General features: G+C 41.6%; 1 protein-coding gene across 8 annotated transcripts in view; it reads left to right on the top strand.

Moving 5' to 3' along the window:
* Nucleotides 1-12,759, top strand: part of NPR3 (natriuretic peptide receptor 3) — a 75,325-nt gene extending 62,566 nt beyond the window's left edge. For 4 of the 8 annotated variants that reach the window (XM_081054111.1, XM_081054110.1, XM_081054109.1 and 1 more), the window contains exons 5-8: nt 2,695-2,789; nt 4,526-4,661; nt 6,243-6,330; nt 7,345-12,759. In XM_081054111.1, the coding sequence (XP_080910237.1) occupies nt 2,695-2,789; nt 4,526-4,661; nt 6,243-6,330; nt 7,345-7,456 (431 nt within the window). In that variant the 3' untranslated portion in view covers nt 7,457-12,759. The remainder of the gene's footprint in view (nt 1-2,694; nt 2,790-4,525; nt 4,662-6,242; nt 6,331-7,344) is intronic. The other 4 variants (XM_081054115.1, XM_081054113.1, XM_081054108.1 and 1 more) reach the window with 1 other exon arrangement.
* Nucleotides 12,760-17,064: the final 4,305 nt, after the last annotated feature.

Genomic DNA, 17,064 nt, shown 5'->3' with positions numbered 1-17,064 from the left:
AGGGTGAGGCCTACACAGGCAATATGAAATGATCCCTAAAACAATCAAGTGCATAGTTTGGTCTAAACTTAGAATCTCCTTTGTCCAAATGTAAAGATAACTGAAGCCCCGGTAAGTTTCCATTTTACTTGCTAAACAACGATCAAGTTGAGGGTAGCCCCCAAAAGCACTGTAAGAAAAACTCTACCCTTCCTAAAATTAAAAACAATTTTAATTTTAATGGTCACTGTAAGAGACCATTAAGTTCCCAAGGGAAAAATACTCTGGATGTTATTTGACAAATTTAGATTTTATTACCGAGAAACCTATGACCAACTCTCAACCATGGCCTGAGAAGAAGCTAAATTTCCTCTCTATGTGAGAGGTCAGAGTGACAAGGTAAATAGGCCTTCACCTATTTACCTTGTGGCTCAGACCTTAAGCTGCACTACAGGCCCATAGAAATGAGGGTGGAAAGTCTCATTACTTATGTACAGGAAAATTCTGCTGTCAGCCTGACAATCTCACCTTATGTACAATTTCTCAGGTGAAGTCTCACTTGCTAATCGGTCACCCTAAGGGTTATCACCTCATTTCTTAGCAGAATTGTAATAGCTTAAAGTGTAATGAGGTCTTGGGTTACCAGGGCCACCTTGTCTTATAAAATACTCTGCAAAACACCTACAGAACACATCATCATAAACTCCTGTAAACAGAATGAAAAAAGGTTTTGGATAGCCACTATGCTTGGAGATCAGTCAATTTTTTAAAAATAACATTTATTACTTGAGAGTTGTATAGGTTGTCAAGGATAAACAATTTTGAGATAGGTGTATCCTTTGTAACCTGTCTATATTAAGAAGACAAAACATCAAAATGAAAGGTAACTCCATTCTGTTTCTGGCAAAGTAGACCAAAGTCTGGAAAAATAAGCGGGCCTTCAAACCACAATCCAAGGACAGTAAACCCAAATACTTGCCCTCTCCAAACCACACTTGAGGATGGAACTTTCCCTTGGGATCCCTTTTCCCAGACATTCATTTTACTTCCGGAGAGAACCAAATCAATGGAAACTCCAATTAAGAATTACACTGTACTCTGCCACAATTTAAAATGAAAGAAAACAAATAGCCTTAGTTACTCAGAATGTGGCTGACATATGCACTCTATTACTTAACGAAAATTACAGTATAGCTATATTTAATATCAACTAATGATACATATTTGCTCTTATTGATTAGCTGCTCTAAGTTACCATTGCTAGCTAAAGCAAAGTTAAGCCCTTCATGTGGGCATTCAGGGTTCTCTATGCTCTGGCCAGTCTGTTCCAGCCTCATACGGTATCTCACTGATCCCTTCCATACACACGGGCCACCTCCCCAAAACCTCATGGGCCCTTGCTCCCTTTCAGCTTCTCTGTCTTTGTGAACATTAACAAGGCTAGCCTTTATGCCTCCTGGATAGCTGCGTGTCCAGATCATAGCCTCAGCAACATTCTTATAAAAGCCCTGCATTTTCACTGAGTCCTCCTTGAGTCTCCAACGAGATAGGCCAGCTCCCCCTCTGAGTGGTATGAGCACCGTCAGATGTCCTCTCCCAGATTCCAGGAATAGCGATAGTAGTGATAACAATAGAAGAAAACAACTAACTTCTCTGAAACCTGTTTTGAAAGTGCTTTCATCTCCTCAACAGCCTTTTGGCAAGGAGGTACTGTTATGACTTTTCCAGTCCTGCAGCCTGAGGCTCAGAGGGCTAAGTTCTTGCTCAAGGTCACCGAGCTAGTAAATGTGAAAGCTGGGATTCAAATGCAAGCCTTCAGATTCCACTGCCGACAAGCTAAATCCCTAGTCCAGGCTGCCCCTCTTTTGAACAGAGAATGTGTCCAGTTCATCTTTGCCTCAGTGGAAGCATTAAATTCAGTACCTAGTAATCACCTAGAAAACATTTGGATAAACAATGGATGATTTATTGTATCTATGTGAGATGATGGATGTGAACTATAGTTATGGTGGTGATAATGTCACAGTCTATGTGAGTCAACCCTTTATTCTGTACACTTGAAATTCCTACAGTAATGTTTGTCAATTGCATCTAGATAAAACTGGAAAAAAAACCCCACCCCCAAACCAAAAACAAAACAATAAATGAACACACATGGGATAAAGACTAGCCCTTCTTTAGCTCTTGGGTCCCGTGGTCGTTGAGGCAGGCCCTGTACTCTCCTTTGTATCAAAACAGTCCAGAGTAAGGCACAATCACTGAGTGCAGGGCCTGGAATGGGTTTTCTTTTATAATGTTTGTCCAGTGATAATACGAACCCATGAGAAATCTAGGAACACACCACATCTCCACTTCTCACTCTTGGCAGTTTTGTTTTTGTTTTAAATTAACATAAAACTCTAGGATAAGCATGCTGCTTTTAGGATTAGCCTTAATCTTTTTTTCTTCTTTTTTTTAAAACATATTCCCCAAAGAAGGTCATTTATTTCTTTTTCTTTTCATTTTCAAATGGAGAAATGTTAAGAATTTAGGAATGCAGACACAGATGAAATTACAATGTCTTTCCAAATGCCAACACAAATGCTCAGTGTCTGATGAGATTCCCTGTGGCATGAGCTTGTTTAAAAAAGCCTGTCAATTCATTTTCTTGTTTTTGTTGGCAGACAGAGGTATTTTAAGTAACTGACTTGGAGCTCTTCCCATCGCATCCTCTAGGTATTGCTGGGCAGGTATCCATAGATGCCAACGGAGACCGGTATGGGGATTTCTCTGTGATAGCCATGACCGACACAGAAGCAGGCACCCAGGAGGTAAGGGAGTGAGGCTTCTGCCCCAGCTGCTCTTCTGCTTATTGAGATTCCAAGGAATGTATTTATTGGTGTCCAAATAGTCCCCAAGGCGTCCTCCATATAAAAATGAGCCAAAACCCCAGGAGTTTCCAAGTAGGGAGGGCTCACTTCTGGTTGGGGGTATCAGAGAAGACTTCAGGAAATGGTTCCATGTTTATCCCAAATGGGGAAATCCTACCTTTCAAATGGCCATGAATCACATCTCAGCCCTAAGATGCAGGAAGGATCAATGGATGAAAGGTAAAAGTGAAACTATATTTATTTCCTCTCTGAACATTTGAAAAAAATTTTTGGAGGAGGGTTACATGCTGGTCATGAGTTTAAATTTCAAAATATGGTGGAATTTCAGGATAGTATCATGAAGAGAAAAGCGTGCCCTGGACACAATGATAAGTCTCTGACACTTAGTGGGGTGTGAGTCCTCTGCCTCAGTTTCCTTGGCTATTATGTGGAAATCATATCTTCCTTGTTGATCCCACATGATTATTGTGAGCCGCAGATACAATGAAACCTGGAAAAGTATTATACAAACTTTAACTGATGAAGATATAAATAAAGATATACAAATATGCAGTGTTTCAGTTCAAATAATGCTACGTGGCGTGGTCTGGGTTGCGTGTATATTCTAGTCTCTCCTTCTGTAAAAGGTGGATAGTAATTGTCTATTATAAGGTCATTGTGAGGATTCAGGAGTGAATGTGTGTAAAGTACTTGGTAAGTTTCCAGTACATGCCAGTGATTGTTATATTTTGGTGATTATCTAGAATTCTTTTTGCTATGACATGAAACAGCCTGTGAGAGCTTGTTGGGCCTCCTTCAGGACAGAGAGGGGAAGCGATGTCACAGGCTACTCAGGAGCTACTGGAGCCTGGACAAAAGAGAAACCTATCTTGAGAATCTGGGTGGGAAGGTATTTCTAGATCAGGGCTCAGGTAGCTGATGAAACAGTCATTTAAAGGAGAAACTGAGGGAGAACCTTGAACTAAGCCGTAAAAAGATACTGATTTTTTGGGGGGCCAAAGGAACCAATTGAAAAAGAGAGTTCAGCCTAGAAATGGGGGTGTAAATAGAGTAAATTCGTCAGCAAGGAGAATGTAACCCCCGAAGTCAGGATGGGGAATAGCTTTCCAACCAGAGGAGGGTGAAACAGGAAGTTCCTAAAAGATACTCTTTAATGCTATAATTACATGCCAAGCTGATTGAGAGGGGTGAGGCCATGTACCTGTATATGCTTAACCTAAGTATAAGATGGACGCTGACTTTCTCTTACCGCCCTGAAAGTAACTTGGGCCTTACAAAATGGCCGACTGAGTGGGCTGCTCTGTGGCAGGTGGGTGGAGAAGCAGCCTCTCCGATAAGCCAGGGACAGGCCATGAGTCCTAAGATTAGTGTTTTCTCTATGGCCACTTTTCTTGCCTTGAGGAGCCACAGTTCTCTCTCAATTATGCTCACCTTAAGAGCACCATTGGTGACTGCAAATTTGACTTAGAAAATTCTCAGAAACACACCATTATGGTCAGAGTGAAGGGTAGGGTAGCCCACCCTATTCCTCCTTTGGAAATATATTGGATTGGTGCAAAAAGAATTGTGGTTTTTGCATTTTCCCCCCCAGCCATTTAAACTGCAATTACTTTTGCACCAACCTAGTACTAACTTTGACCTTTCAGTTTGTATATTTGTTTTTTGCCCTTATATAGGTTATTGGTGATTACTTCGGAAAAGAAGGTCGTTTTGAAATGCGGCCCAACGTCAAATATCCTTGGGGACCTTTAAAACTGAGAATAGATGAAACCAGAATTGTGGAGCACACAAACAGCTCTCCTTGCAAATCATGTAAGTTTAGAGACTTAATTTGCTCTGTGCTTCTTCATGTATAATATTAGTGTAATGCAAGCTTAAAAGATAGGCAGTGTCCAGGAGCTCGTATTCTGAACGTTCAGATTTCTTTTTCTGATGTGGCAAAACCCAGGGGAACAATTCACAAACTGGTGTCCCACCTTCATCAGAGGATTCTACGTCTTTCTTCTCTCTTCCATCCTTTTCCAAACTGGTAAAAGGCTTCTCCCTATTTTTACATTTCTTATTATAACCTTACCAAAAGCAAACTTTGAAAATCCGAGTGAGAGTCGCTACGAGAGATGAGTAAGTGAATGACATTCAGTATTTGAGGTTTACTCTTTTAGGGAAAATCAATATGTTACATACTAGACATCACTCACTTAGTCATCTCTTGGAACAAGTCTTATTCTAATTTTCAAAGTTTGTAGCTATCCTCCTACCCCTCAGAACCAAACAGATGATGTCCCTTAGACACCTACAAATTTACAACTTGGCAAATAAATGTAAAGTCTGTTCTTTAAAGTCTGTCATAACTATCGAAGCAAGTTGGACATTCTTTAAGGAGCTTGCAAATAGGAAAATTGTTGGAAATCATTGCTTTAGGCAGACCCTTTAATAAGCTAGTGAGGGAGAACAAAGCGAATATGTGTCTTTCAGGCCAGTTGGTCACTTTAGGCTAAGATATGTATGCATATTATGTTTTGGGAACAGCCTTCAAACTATGGGGTATTTTTGTGTATGCAATAATTACAGGAAGCAGTGCGGCACAAATGTGTTAAGAACACAATCTCTGGAGTTACTGGGCTTGAAGTCCCACCTTTGTCACTTCCTCGTTTTGTGAGCCCAGGAGCATTCCTTCACTTCTGTGAGCCCCACTTCTGTTTTCCCGTATGTAAAATGAAGGAGATGTCCCAAACTCTTAGGACTATTTTAAGGATTAAATAAGATCATACATTACAGGCTGTGCTCTGATCTCTTTATAAATAAGCTAGCTATTTATCATTTTTATGTGGCAACTGGGACACCACTGAACTCGATTGTTTCCAATGGTTACTCACATTTTTATAAAGCTATATAGGACATTTTGACATGAAACTCTGGCTTTGGTGAGAGAACATCTAAAAACAGAACATTAACCCAATGAATTTGTCACCAAATCTTCCAGCACTTTGAAGTGTCGCCATCCATCTGTGAAGTGCTGGGTCAGTCCCATGTCTGTCCAGTTGCCTTCTCTGACTAAATTCCAAGAAGTGTGGCTAAATCTGAAAACTTCAGTTTCCAATTTTCCTCAAATCCTTCTTGAAGCTGCTTTATTCCCACTGTGCTCACTCTCTTGTAGCAGTGTGTTTTGCCACCTAGTACTTTCTTATATGCTTTGCAGTTGAGGTCGGGGGGAGGGGGAGAAGCAGGATCCCCTAGAAAATCGTTCTTAGAAAGAAAGCAAAATTTGCATCAAGTGGGAGATTGAGAAATACCTTCCAATGAACGAAAGTTTTCAATGAATGAAAAGTTAGAATGAGACATTTCTAACTATTTCTCAAAATGAACTCTGATTATCTATGTTTCTTTTTCAAGCAGGTGGCCTAGAAGAATCGGCAGTGACAGGAATTGTAGTGGGAGCCTTACTAGGAGCTGGTTTGCTAATGGCCTTCTACTTTTTCAGGTTAGGAGCTCTTTATAGGGTTTAAAAATTCACTCTACTTTCTTGCCTTTGTCACTTGTCTTTGCATGATACTTCCTGTGACGTGTGCATATCTTGCTCTTACCCCCAAAGCATGGCGGTTAGAAGAACAAAGCCATCTTTTGGTGTGATCCCTGGTTTGGTGGTCAGTGGGCTAGCATTACTAGGGAGTGGGGCAGGTGTTTATATTGCTCCCCTGGCCCCCCGCCACACACACACTCTGTAGGCCACAGAGTAGCTGCTATCCTTTCATCACAAATGTGTAAGTGGAGAGGGAATCTGGACAAAGGAGAACTCAGTTACCCCATTCTCAGGCTTCCTCCAGTTCAGATAGGTGCGTGGCTTCTCCCGAAGAGAAGGAGGCAGCTCTGAGCAGGCCATGCTCTCAGGCTGCTCTGTGCTCAGTATTCAGAGAACCTACACACTTAGTTACCACTGTGGCTAAGCCCTAAGGCTTGTAAAATTATAATATTTCTGTGTGTCTGAGATACTGATCGTTCTGCACCAGGAGGAGGGTTCATTCCTTTGTACCTTTCAGTGACTGTGTTTGTGGCTCATTCTTAAGTCATTAGACCATGATTTCTTCATTTCTGCATGAAAATGTAATTCTGGGTGTATGTGACTCTGTGGGAACAATTGTCTTACTGTTCCTCTGGTCACAGTACACTTAACCTGATCTTTATCTAGGGCATATCCTGGGAGTTGGGGAGAGCTTCTGTGGCAGAATAGACAAGACTTAACCCACCAGGCGCCCAGGGAAGAAGGGGAAGGCTTGTTCTATGGCATTTCGGAAAGCAGGCCAATTTTCCTCCTTGAATAAGGGCATAACGCCTTGGGGCACACTACTTTAATCTTTGACCAGGATTTCATATTCTGTCACTTCTCATTTATCAACCCAAACCCAGATGTCCCTTGAGGGCATTCTTTGTAAGAGAAACCATAGTAGTTTGAAGCCAAGTGAGGTTTTATTACTACATTCACTTTCCCTTTACCCAGGAAGAAATACAGAATAACCATTGAGAGGCGAAACCAGCAAGAAGAACGTAACGTTGGAAAACATCGGGAGTTACGGGAAGATTCCATTAGATCCCATTTTTCGGTGGCTTAAAAGGAAGCCTTTTCTTTTGGCCTGAGATTCTCTAAGGAGATTGATGGAGTGAAAGACATCAATGGAACAGAAGGGGTGCTCTTGAAGAATTCATTCTTTTAAGCAGTTAGTCATTTTGTTGTAAAATTTCTTTAGAAGCTCAGGAACTATTATTAATCACCATATGCCCCCCCCCATCTTTCATCTCATGACAAACAAATGTAAGAATATAACGTCACTCTGTTAAACATTCATACTGTTTCAAGGGCATATGATTAGATTCATGTTTTGAAAATCTGATGTCTCCATGTCTTGATGGCTTTTGGGGGCATTTCACACAAAGCTATAAAATGTGGTTTTCTTAAATGAAATGTTTTATAGCTAGAATAAAATCATTTTTTACAAGTAGAATATTCTTGGAAAGAATTTAACACCCAAGAGGAGGAAAATAGAATGAAAAAGCTCAAGGTTGGAAATAACCGCGCTCCATTCTCTAGCGCTGGCAGGCCGATTGGAGGTTGAGGACGGTTCTGTCCGTGTATACATTCAGGTCCCGACTTCGTACCTTGAAAAAGCATTTTCTCCCTGTCTCCTTCAGTGTCTCATAAAAGCTGCTCTGGACAGTTGTAACTATTCATGAGATAAGAGGACTTATACAAGAAAAGCAAATCTAAAATGTTTCATTTTTTTAATGTAAAAAAGCCCTATTTCACACTAACATTTTATTTTTAAGTATTTTAATCATATATTTTGCTATTAGAAAATGTGTCTATTTTTTCATTTTGAAGATTAAATTTCACTTATATTTTAAAGGCCTGGGTAAAGTGTACAACAAGCCAACAATGATGAAAGATGCTTCTCTTTTGCTCTGTGTCCCTCTTCCCGTGGCTATATCGAAATGCAAATTGCTGCTTTAATTACAGAGGTCTAGCAATGTATTGAAATTACAGACTCTACAGGAGTACATCGAATTACCTGTATTAAATCCAAGTTATTTTAGAGAACCCTTCTAATTCTGGCCAAATGATGAGTTTTAGGATCAAGAGTGAAATTGACTAGAATTAAGTAGGACTTTACAAAGGGAGGCAACCCTTTTTCCTCAAGAAGAACTTTATAGAGTTAGAACTTGAAAGTAAGCACAGAAATGATCAATTAAAAACAAAAATTCACACATGACACTTCACTGAAATTCACAGTAAAGATTTTGGTTACAAGAAAGAATCTAAATAGCCTTTATATTCCCTTTCAGTTAACTCCATAGAGCTTTGTAGTCATCTACTAATCACCCATGTAACAGTGGGTTGGGTGTGGCTATAAGGAATTTGGACAAAGTTGAATAAGTATGTACTGAATGCCTACTTTGCACCCAGTACTCTGCACATAGATTTAAATCCAGGTTGCCACTTTCATTTCTAATTTGTGGAGAAAATAGACAGTGAGGGAAGAATGTAAAGTTGCTGGATTAGCACTGCATTTTGTAATTATGTCACTAGGTCCTTGATAACATTTTGAGCATCTGGAAAATAAAATAGTCTAAAAAATTACATTGATGTTTATAAAAGACCATGTGTAGGGAGGATAACAGAGCAGTTGGAGCAATTCTTTGGTAGTAAAGGAAGTCATAATTCACACAGGTAACGCAAAAGGCAGAGTGAGTGAAAACTGAGTGTCTTGGAAGTTGGCCTCGGCTCGCTTCCCTGGAGAAGTCTGCCTCTGTCGCTCCTACTTCAGCCAGTCAAAGTGAATGGATTATTTCTGTGAGGTGCATTTCCGCTTTATTGTTTAAAAATGGAATGCAGGCAGCTGGAGAACACGATCGAAGAATGAACTATGATCACCTGAAACAACTATATTGTAGTTCTCCATGTTGGATACAAAGGAAAAAGTGTTGAATTCAAAAAAGGATGGATAAAGAAGGCTAAAAAGGCAAGCTCTAGAAATTCTACTGTAGGAAGAGAGTTTTGGAAGTAAAACCCAGGAAAGCCAAGCATTTCACAGCTCAGGACTCCTCAAAGTGAAAACAGAATAGAAAGTTTGCATCCATTTTATCTTCGTCAATTGAGATCTTATTTCTCTCTCATTTTTACTTTTCAGTGATGTTTTCCGTATATTTTAGAGATATTCATTTTCTTTTATCTTGTGTTTATAAAAAACATTTAAATTTCGAGCCTTTGCGCTTATTGCAGGAGGAAAACACTCTACCTGGTTACAGTATTCAGGTATAAACAATTTTTAACCTTTCTAGAATCTATATAGGGGCCCAATGTTAACTCTAACATTTTTAAAGTAAATATCTTTTATTTCTACTTTAGGTAGAGGAATAGTTCTAAACTAGATATCATATCCCCAGATAAAATCGTAAAACTAAGCAGGAATTCAGTCTTTTAAAAATGGCAGAACAAATCACGAGGTTTCTCATATGTGGATGCCATTCTCTTCCAATCTTAAAGCAATCCTAATGTTCTTAAGATTGATTGCTTATTTACATGTCGGTTGTCTATTCTTTCTTCTCTGAAAGCATCATATGAGTTACCAAAACTCTGTTAAGTTTTGAAAACTCTAGAAAGTTGGAAATTTTTACTGAAAGTGTAAGTGTTTGGCCTAAGGTTACCCTGGGTTAAGACCTGTGGAGATTATAATTTGGGATTTAAGTTCCTAACTGCTAAGCAACATCTTTGACAACTAGTCATTCCTACTTTGCCAGTAGCCACATATCGTACAGTCAAATAAATAGGGCTTTAGTTCTTAAATTGTTCTATAAATTATTAGGGTGCTCGGATTTAAAAAGGGATACTTTATCAGTATTTTCTTAACTGGCCAAACATCAGCTGACATTGATAAAGGTCAAAACGAGTATATACTTCTTGTATATACTCATGGTGTTAGAAATAATTGTAGGTTTTATGGTCATCATTGCCATCTTAGATTTTTTCCCCCTGGACTCAGAAACAAAAGCTTTCTCCATATGATCACTTGTATCCAGAAAGAGCTTTCTGTATAGAGTGAGTAGTTTCCCCCAGACTGACCACAGGTTCTGCAAGGAAACTCCTGTAAACATTATATTTTCTCAGACGAACCATTAGCATGTCCTTTCCTGAACCGCAGACACGGTTCCACAGGCTTTAAAATAGTTCTTTACATTTCAGAAGCAATACGTAATGGAGAGAGCGGAGAAATGTATGGAAGAGAATGCCTGCTTTTCTCCTCTTCCTTAAAGTTCAAAGACTATGTCCAGACACTTCTCCCTATGCACAGGCTTCTAGGGTCATAAACTTCTTCAAGGCACCTGTGCCTTCTTTGCCTCTAGTTTACCACTTTCTTTCTGTTTGCCGCTCATTTCGGGAGTGCAAGAGATGCCACTGGCAGTGAAATGATAGCTCTCACACAGACAGTGACAGGAATTCAGAAAGTAGGGGCATCACCTTCTGAGTGAGGATACAGTGGCTATTTGTGGCAGTCTGTTTAGGAGACCAAATACAATATTATGCTACTGGTACATATTAAGGGAGTATTTATAAACTGAAAGGAACACATACCTATGTTTCTTGGGACACAAAGAACTTAGATGCTGAGTGGATGCAGTCATAAATCCAAATCCGACCAAAATTAGGCTCCTTAATCTATGTTTCATGAGTTTCGTTTAGTTATGCCCTGTGGTTCAGTGCTTCATGAGGAAGCTGATAATAAACTGAACTTCTTCAGTGAAAAAAGCTGCAACTGTCTGTAAGCATGGAATATGTTTTAGGGGCAGTGTGGCAGCAGAGAGAATTTGAGATGGTGGTGTCCAGGGGGATTTGTTTCTTTTTTTAGCTGCTGTTTAGAACTACAGAATAACCAATAATTTAGTCCCTCTTCAACAGTCAGCCTCAGCAAGAGGCTTGGGCCACACCCAAAAAGAGGAATCAGGAACTTGGTTCTCCAAAATAAACTGAAGAGGGTACACGTGCAAGCTTCACCACCCCTTTCACCATCCATTCACCATCCTCATTCACCATCCATCATGGCTCCAGAGATGTGTCAGCATCTTACCCAGTCAGGCAGAAACTTGTAGTGGGACGTCCATACTTCCTCAGAGGGAAAGAAGACAAAACGGTGCCGACTGTAAGAATGCAGCTGGCTTTTGATCAGAACCCTTAGTTAACTTGATGGCACACGCTCCTGGGGTTAGTTCAAGCCTGTGATGTGCATAGCCTCCAACAAGCCTGGCTTTGGTTTTCAGCATGCCAATCTCACAAATATCTCTTGCAGGCGTACTCCACAGCCAGACTCTAGGATTAAAATGACTTTCAAAAGGTGCTGGATTGGAGTTTGTTCAAATTTCTCATTAACCACTAATGTTAATTCATACCAAAGGTGAAGCGATTCTCAACCAGCTGATGATGATGATGTTCGTGTTTTAAGCGACTTCAAACACGGGGAGGGTTTCAGTGGGAGCCGAGTCTCAGAAGTAAACATCCATATGTTATACGAGCTCTCTGATCAGGTGTGGGATGATTCCCAGGGGAGAGTTTTGAACAAGCAGGATTAAGGGTTAGCAAAAATGCTGCATTGCTTTGATTCACGTGTTTCAAGACCTAAATTTCTATGCAACGAGGAATAAAGGGCTCATTCATCAAGTGTAAGTCACAGCATAGCCTACCAAATTGTTTTGTAATTGCTCGGCGGACAAAGCTGTCAGAGCACATAGTAATTGGGCAGAGAAGATTGAGAAACAGGCAAATTTGGATTTTGAAACAGGATGTCCTATTTATTATTCGGTGCCAAGGTCTGAAAATGTTCCGTGTGGTGTGTCTTACTTACAAGACAGCAATGAGGTGCTGTCTGGAGATGCTTGCTGCGTTTGCAGACCTTTTTGCAGGGTCATGGGACTCTGAGATTTGTTTCCTGTGTACGGTGCACAGGCGGGCAGGGTATACACACTGTGGAGGGTTACTTCTGCAGCCCTTGTCTTCTGGGCCGTACTAGTCATTGTTAAGTTAAATATAAGACTACCAAACCATACAAACCTACCATGAGTCTGGTAGAAAAGTAAAAGCTGCACAAGCTACATACAGTTTATTATTGTAATGTAAGTAGAACTATCTGCATATAATGTGATTTAATTTATTGTGTTGTGTAGAAAATGAGAATTAATGACTGTGGATATAACCCCTGTTTTGTATAATATATTTTATTTCTGGTGCAAACTGATCATTTAAAGTATCTACTTCATTTGGTGTTTGGGTATAAATGTGTGTGTGTTCTTGTAAATGTTTCTAATAAGCAAGAATGCCATATGCTCACAGTATAACAACGTGTTCTCATTAAAAAATACATCCTACAGCAAGCCTTTTCTGCTTATAATTCAAGCAACATACACTGCACATATCCACATTCTCTGAGGTCTTTCTGTTCTAGGATGAGCTTAAACAAAAGGTCAACTAGTGGGTGCGATGAACTTCATTGTTTGAATGGTACCTTTGGTGGAACTCAACTATTTCTGCCCAGCCAAGGCAAATTTTCAGAAATAAGGAAAGAACGTATTGTTAACATTAAAGTGAAGGGCAGGCAAGGGATGAAATCTTGATGAAGACTATTACCTTGAGTCTCCACAGTTTGAGAATACAGCATAGCTACACAGCTGGGCTCACTGACTCATCGTGATGTCCCTTACCCACTTGGAAGAGGCCCTAAGTTAGTTTAGTCACTCTGAAGAGTGGCGTGCTCAGCGGACTCACCAGCCTCAAGCATCCCCAGTTGCCTCTGGGTTGTAAACAGTTGCTTCACTATGTGGGATGTTACTCCTGGTTTATTTTAAGCCCCAGAAACACATGGCGATTCTCACGGTTGGAGCAGTGTTCCCTGGGTCCCGCTGTGGCTGCCACCACCCATGAGATGTCCTGACAATACTACAGCCACTCCCACTGGGGGCCGGTGTTTGAGAAGATCCTGCATCAGGATGCTGAGTTGGGGGTTGGGGGTGGGAGTGTCTGGGGGCAAGATGTGGAGGGGCACTGCAGGAATGAAGGGTGGGCCAGGAAACATCCAGGAAACACAGGATGTCTTAGTCTACTTGGGCTGCTGTGACAAAATACCACAGACTACGGGGCTTAAAGAACAGACATTTATTTCTCACAGTTCTGGAAGATTTGGTGCCTGGTGAGGGCTTTCTTCCTGACTTATAGATGCTGCCTTCTCACTGTACCCTCATGTGGCTTTTCCTGCTTGTGTGTTGGAGGTGGGCAGGGGGTGGGGGGTTTGGTTGGTGGAGAAAAGGAGGGATCTCTTGTATCTCTTCTTATAAGGACACAAATCCTATTAGATCAGGGCCCGACATTTATGACCTCATGTAACCTTAATTACTTCCTTAGAAATGCCATCTCCAAATCCAGCCACACTGGAGGTTTGGGCTTCAACATAGGAATTTTAGGGGAACACAAATGTTGAGTCCATAACACAGACTATCCCATTATTTTCCCATATCACCTTGGGAACCATGGCTTCCTTGAATCTTGCCACCCCCGTTTTACCTTCCCACTCCTCCTGAACTTCTTCACATGTACCCCACATTCCACTATGGGCCAAAGATGCCTCGTGACCATGGCTAGTGGCGGGCGGTGGGGTGTCCCTTGGAGGAGCCCAAGGGCGCTTCAAATGCCTTTGATTTAGGGCCCCACCCTAACCCGAAATCATGGACTTCTGGGGTTGACTGACACCAGTAACTACTATTGGATTGGGAGAGATACCCATGGCTGCATGTCTTTAAAAAAATAGTAATTTAATGAACCATCTATTAGCACCAAACTAGAACCAAGAAAAATAATGCCTTTTTCAGGCTCTGTGTATCCGTGACCATCACTGGCTGCTGAAGCGCTAGCATTCCCATTTCACAGATGAGGATATGCTAGAGCCAGACTCCATGGGTTTATAGCGTGCTTATACTTGGGGTTGTGCAGAGAGTGTGAAAATAGGGATAATCACAGTCCCAACCTCACAGGGCTGCTGTGAGGACTTCAAACTTAGCACATGATGAAGCATTAAATAGGATAATTATTAAAATCTCCTGTTGCCTTGGATATGGAGACAAAACCGTCAGTTGGCCATTTTTGAGAGCTTTCAAGATGATGTGGATTGATGATTAGTAGTCCTGCCCTTTGGAGGATGAGATGAGATACAACAAGGAGGAAGAGATCCCTTTCTGCACACTGTCCCCTCCCCAGGGCCCAGACAAGGGCCAAGAGGGGGCCAGTGGCAGCCACACTGCCTCAGAAGCTCAGAGGGCCAGAGCAGTTTCATTCAAATCTGCTTTCTCCTTGGAGTGGAGGTGCCACTGCTGGGCCAGCGTGTCACTCCTGCCGCACACCTCCTGCTTTCTGCCCCTGGCTGAGAGGCCCTCAGAACCGCTCCCTGAACTTCATGCCTCTCGGAAAATGACTTCAGCAGCCATGATCTGTCAGAGCAGCGCCGGTTCCCTTATAACCCAAAGAGCCCTCTTATGCCCTAAAGAGCATCATTCCCTCCCATGGCTGCTGTCACACCAGGTGCCCGTTGAGAATGCTGGCATTTTGTCCCAGGGTGACAGTGGCATCTCCATAAGGTGTCAGTGGCTGGGGGATTTTCCAGTGCAGACAAAAAGGGGTTCTTACTCCACTGCTACTTCAGTGGGTCAACAGAGACCAGGTGTCATACAGCCTGCTGGAAAATGACTGCATCAAAGTCACAGCGTTCGTGGTACTTGTGGGAGCCTTCTTCTCCTGGGCCTAGAGGCCTCAGAGACCAGATGGAGACAAAACAACTCTTCCAAAAGGGCCTCTGGCGGGCGGAATGAGGGTAGAGTAGGCAGATCCAGGAGGCTGCACTCCAGGGAGTCAGCCTCGCCATTTCCCTTAGTCCCTTGGCCAGTGCTGGGTACCCGCTTGTGGGTGGGGATGGCCTGGCCTCATGGAATGCTTGAGAAAAACCAGCTGCTCATGAAAGACCCAGGCTCGCGGGCAGGAGCATCTCAGGTGGTGTCAAAGGTATTTTATGTTTTCAGGCAAAAATCCAGCAAGAGACTGTATCTAAATAGAACTGAATACCACTTGATGACTATTGTTAGCGTTTTATTCAGAAGGAAAATGAAGAATGAAGAAGAGCATATGCTTTTCTCAATTCAATAATGGTAGCTCTTCATTGAGTGTTCTCTACACGCCAAGATTGGTCTCAGTACCTTAAGCGTGTTCATCATTTAGCCATATGTGGTTGTCTACCTGTCACTCCTATGAAGCAGGACTATGGCATTGTCCTCACTTTAGAAGTCTGTAAACTGAGACACAGAGGGGTTAAGTAATTTGCCCAAGGGCTCCCAGCTACTAAGTGGCATAACTAGGGTTTGAAGTCAAGCTGCAGCCTCTAGACAATGACTATGCCAGGCCACAAACTCCAGTAGATACGGGTCACTTTCAACCTTTTATATGTCACCTTCTCCATCCAATCAGATTCCTATCCATCTCTCCCTTGTTGCCTGCCACTAAACAAGGCCTTTATCACCTGACTCCACATTGGCAGAGAGCAGCCTCCTAACTCTTCTCCTTATTTCTGAGCACTCCTCTTTTACTCACCACTGCCGTGTCATCTTCCTATGACTTTGGTGATATTACTCTACTGCCCAATCAACTTCAATCACTCCCATTCCTCACAAATCAGATTCCATGTTCTGTGCTTGGTATGCACAGCTTTATGCCTGCAATCTTGCTTTATTAACTTATCATTCACTATTCCTTTGGTTCAGTCTAATTGTGCCGAATGTGGCTTGCTCAAATGGATGTACTCATCACCCACTCAATATTCCCGCATGCTACTTTTTAGTCCCACTCTTCCTGCCGCCTGGAAAACCCTTTGCTTTCTAGTCGGGTCCATCCTTTATCTGCAGCCCACATCCTAGTTCCTCTCTAAGCCTCCTGTCCACCCCAACCCCAGATGAGCTCGACCTTATTTTGTGGTGGTTATTGTTTTAGGGTTTATGAATGGGTGGTCTGCAGGCCCATTTTGTTTGGCCAGCCAGTGTTTAGAGGAAAAAAAAAAAGGAATTTGAATGCCTTGGGATGGGACAAATGCTCTCCAATTTGCCAGAACCCCTGCCCTCCTGATATTCTTACATACAGCTTTCTTCACTGATTTCTGGGAGGGCTTTGGGCTTGCAAACCCTGCTTGTACAGTTAATAGATAATCATGTAGGTTTTAATGGTAGCATCTCTTTATTACCACCTTATTTCTCCTTCTTTCTCCTCAGTTTATACACCTCTAAATCATAATTTTCAAGCTGCCGGTCTTCAAAGAATTCCCTGACACTTTAGATTTGTCTCTCACCCTTTAACTTGTCAGATATTAACTGATTCCAAAATAAATTAGTTCCTGCATCAGGGGAATTGTTACCCAAAGAAACTCCTTACAGTTATTGCAAAGTTAATACTCACTCCATAATGTTTCTGCTTTGAAATTTTCTTAAAACAGGGATATTCTTTTTTTTTTTTTTTAATTAATTTTATTGGGGTGACAATTGTTAGTAAATTTACATAGATTTCAGGTGTACAATTCTGTATTACATCGTCTATAAATCCCATTGTGTGTTCACCACCCAGAGTCAGTTCTCCTTCCATCACCATATATTT

The sequence above is a fragment of the Rhinolophus hipposideros genome (assembly GCF_964194185.1).
Source record: "Rhinolophus hipposideros genome assembly, chromosome: 7".
Lineage (NCBI taxonomy): Eukaryota > Metazoa > Chordata > Mammalia > Chiroptera > Rhinolophidae > Rhinolophus > Rhinolophus hipposideros.
This window is presented reverse-complemented; position numbering and strand designations above follow the sequence as displayed.